Genomic DNA, 1,217 nt, shown 5'->3' with positions numbered 1-1,217 from the left:
GAAATGGGAGTCGGGCCTCCTCTTGTGCCTCCATCACGAGACTGCTGGAAAAAGAGGGAGTGTGGTGGGGAGTGAGTGTGTGTGTGACAGAGAGTGCCTGTGTGTGTGCGTGTGTGTGCGTGAGTGTGCATGTGTGTGTGATCATGCATGTGTGTGAGAGTGCCTGCATGTGAGTGTGTGTGTGTGCATGTGTGTGTGTGAGTGTGCGCGTGTGTGAGTGCATGTGTGTGTGTGAGTGTGCATGTGTACGTGTGTGTGAGCATGTGTGAGTGTGCATGTGTGTGAGTGTGCACACACATTGATGTTAGTGATGAACGCCCAGGACAGTTGTGCATGAGCTGCCCCTCCGTCCGTGGTGTTCTGGGCTCCCTCACGGGCTTCCACAAGCTTGGGGCTCATTCTTGTCACCTGTGAGCCCAGACCTGGGACATTCCTTCGCAGGTCAGATGCGTGGTCTCTCGAGGCCCACTGGGGGCTGCTCTCTGGCCCAGGGAGTGGCTGGTGGCCGGAGGTGTGCTGGGCTCCCTCCACCTGAAGGCCCCAGTGCAGGGGGCAGCCTGGGTCCCTGTAGCCCCTGGGGTCCACGCCACCTGCTGTCTCGTCAGGACGCAGCCCTGCCCTTCTCACCTAGAAGCCGAGCCTCAGCCTCAGAGGCCCCAGGACACCAGTGGGGTCCCGAGACCCCTCGCGGTGCCCGTGGGGCTGGACTCTTGGGGACTTGCCGGGGGCGGAGGCTCTGGAGGCAGCTGACCCCCCAGGGGCCTGTGGCCTGGCCTCGGTCAGGGTACTTCTGCTCCTCGTGGTGCCAGCGCAGGGCGGGCTGCAGGCTGGCTCTGGGAACACGCTCCCCGCCTCTCCCCACAGGGACCCAAAGGCGAAAGGGGGGAGAAAGGCGAGTCGGGCCCCTCCGGTGCCGCCGGACCCCCGGGGCCCAAGGGCCCTCCCGGAGACGACGGTCCCAAAGGCAGCCCCGTGAGTACCGGGGGACGCTGGGCTCTCAGCAGTGTCCTCTCACTCCCGGGCCTGGGGGACACAGAAGCTGCCTGACCCCGAGGGTGTGGGGTGACCCCTGGGTCCTGAACTGGAACACTGGAGGAGGGAGGAGGAGAGAGGGGCCGGGAAGAGGCACAGCTCGGAGGCCACGTGCATGGACCCAGCAGCTTTCCGGACGGAATGGGCTCTATGCGTCCCCGGCCCCGCCCCGCCCGGAAAGCTGC

At 65.1% G+C, this 1,217-nt stretch overlaps 1 protein-coding gene across 1 annotated transcript in view; it reads left to right on the top strand.

Moving 5' to 3' along the window:
- The window catches only part of LOC104987548 (collagen alpha-1(V) chain-like), a gene marked incomplete at its 5' end in the record, with an annotated part of 37,124 nt that overhangs the window by 18,949 nt on the left and 16,958 nt on the right, over positions 1–1,217 (top strand). The window contains one exon of the mRNA XM_010838548.1: positions 865–972. Coding sequence (XP_010836850.1) covers positions 865–972 — 108 coding nt within the window. The remainder of the gene's footprint in view (positions 1–864; positions 973–1,217) is intronic.

Source organism: Bison bison, unplaced genomic scaffold (assembly GCF_000754665.1).
Source record: "Bison bison bison isolate TAMUID 2011002044 unplaced genomic scaffold, Bison_UMD1.0 scf7180017846082, whole genome shotgun sequence".
Taxonomy (NCBI): domain Eukaryota; kingdom Metazoa; phylum Chordata; class Mammalia; order Artiodactyla; family Bovidae; genus Bison; species Bison bison.
The sequence above is the reverse complement of the archived record's forward strand: the minus strand, read 5'-3'. Positions and strand labels throughout refer to the sequence as shown.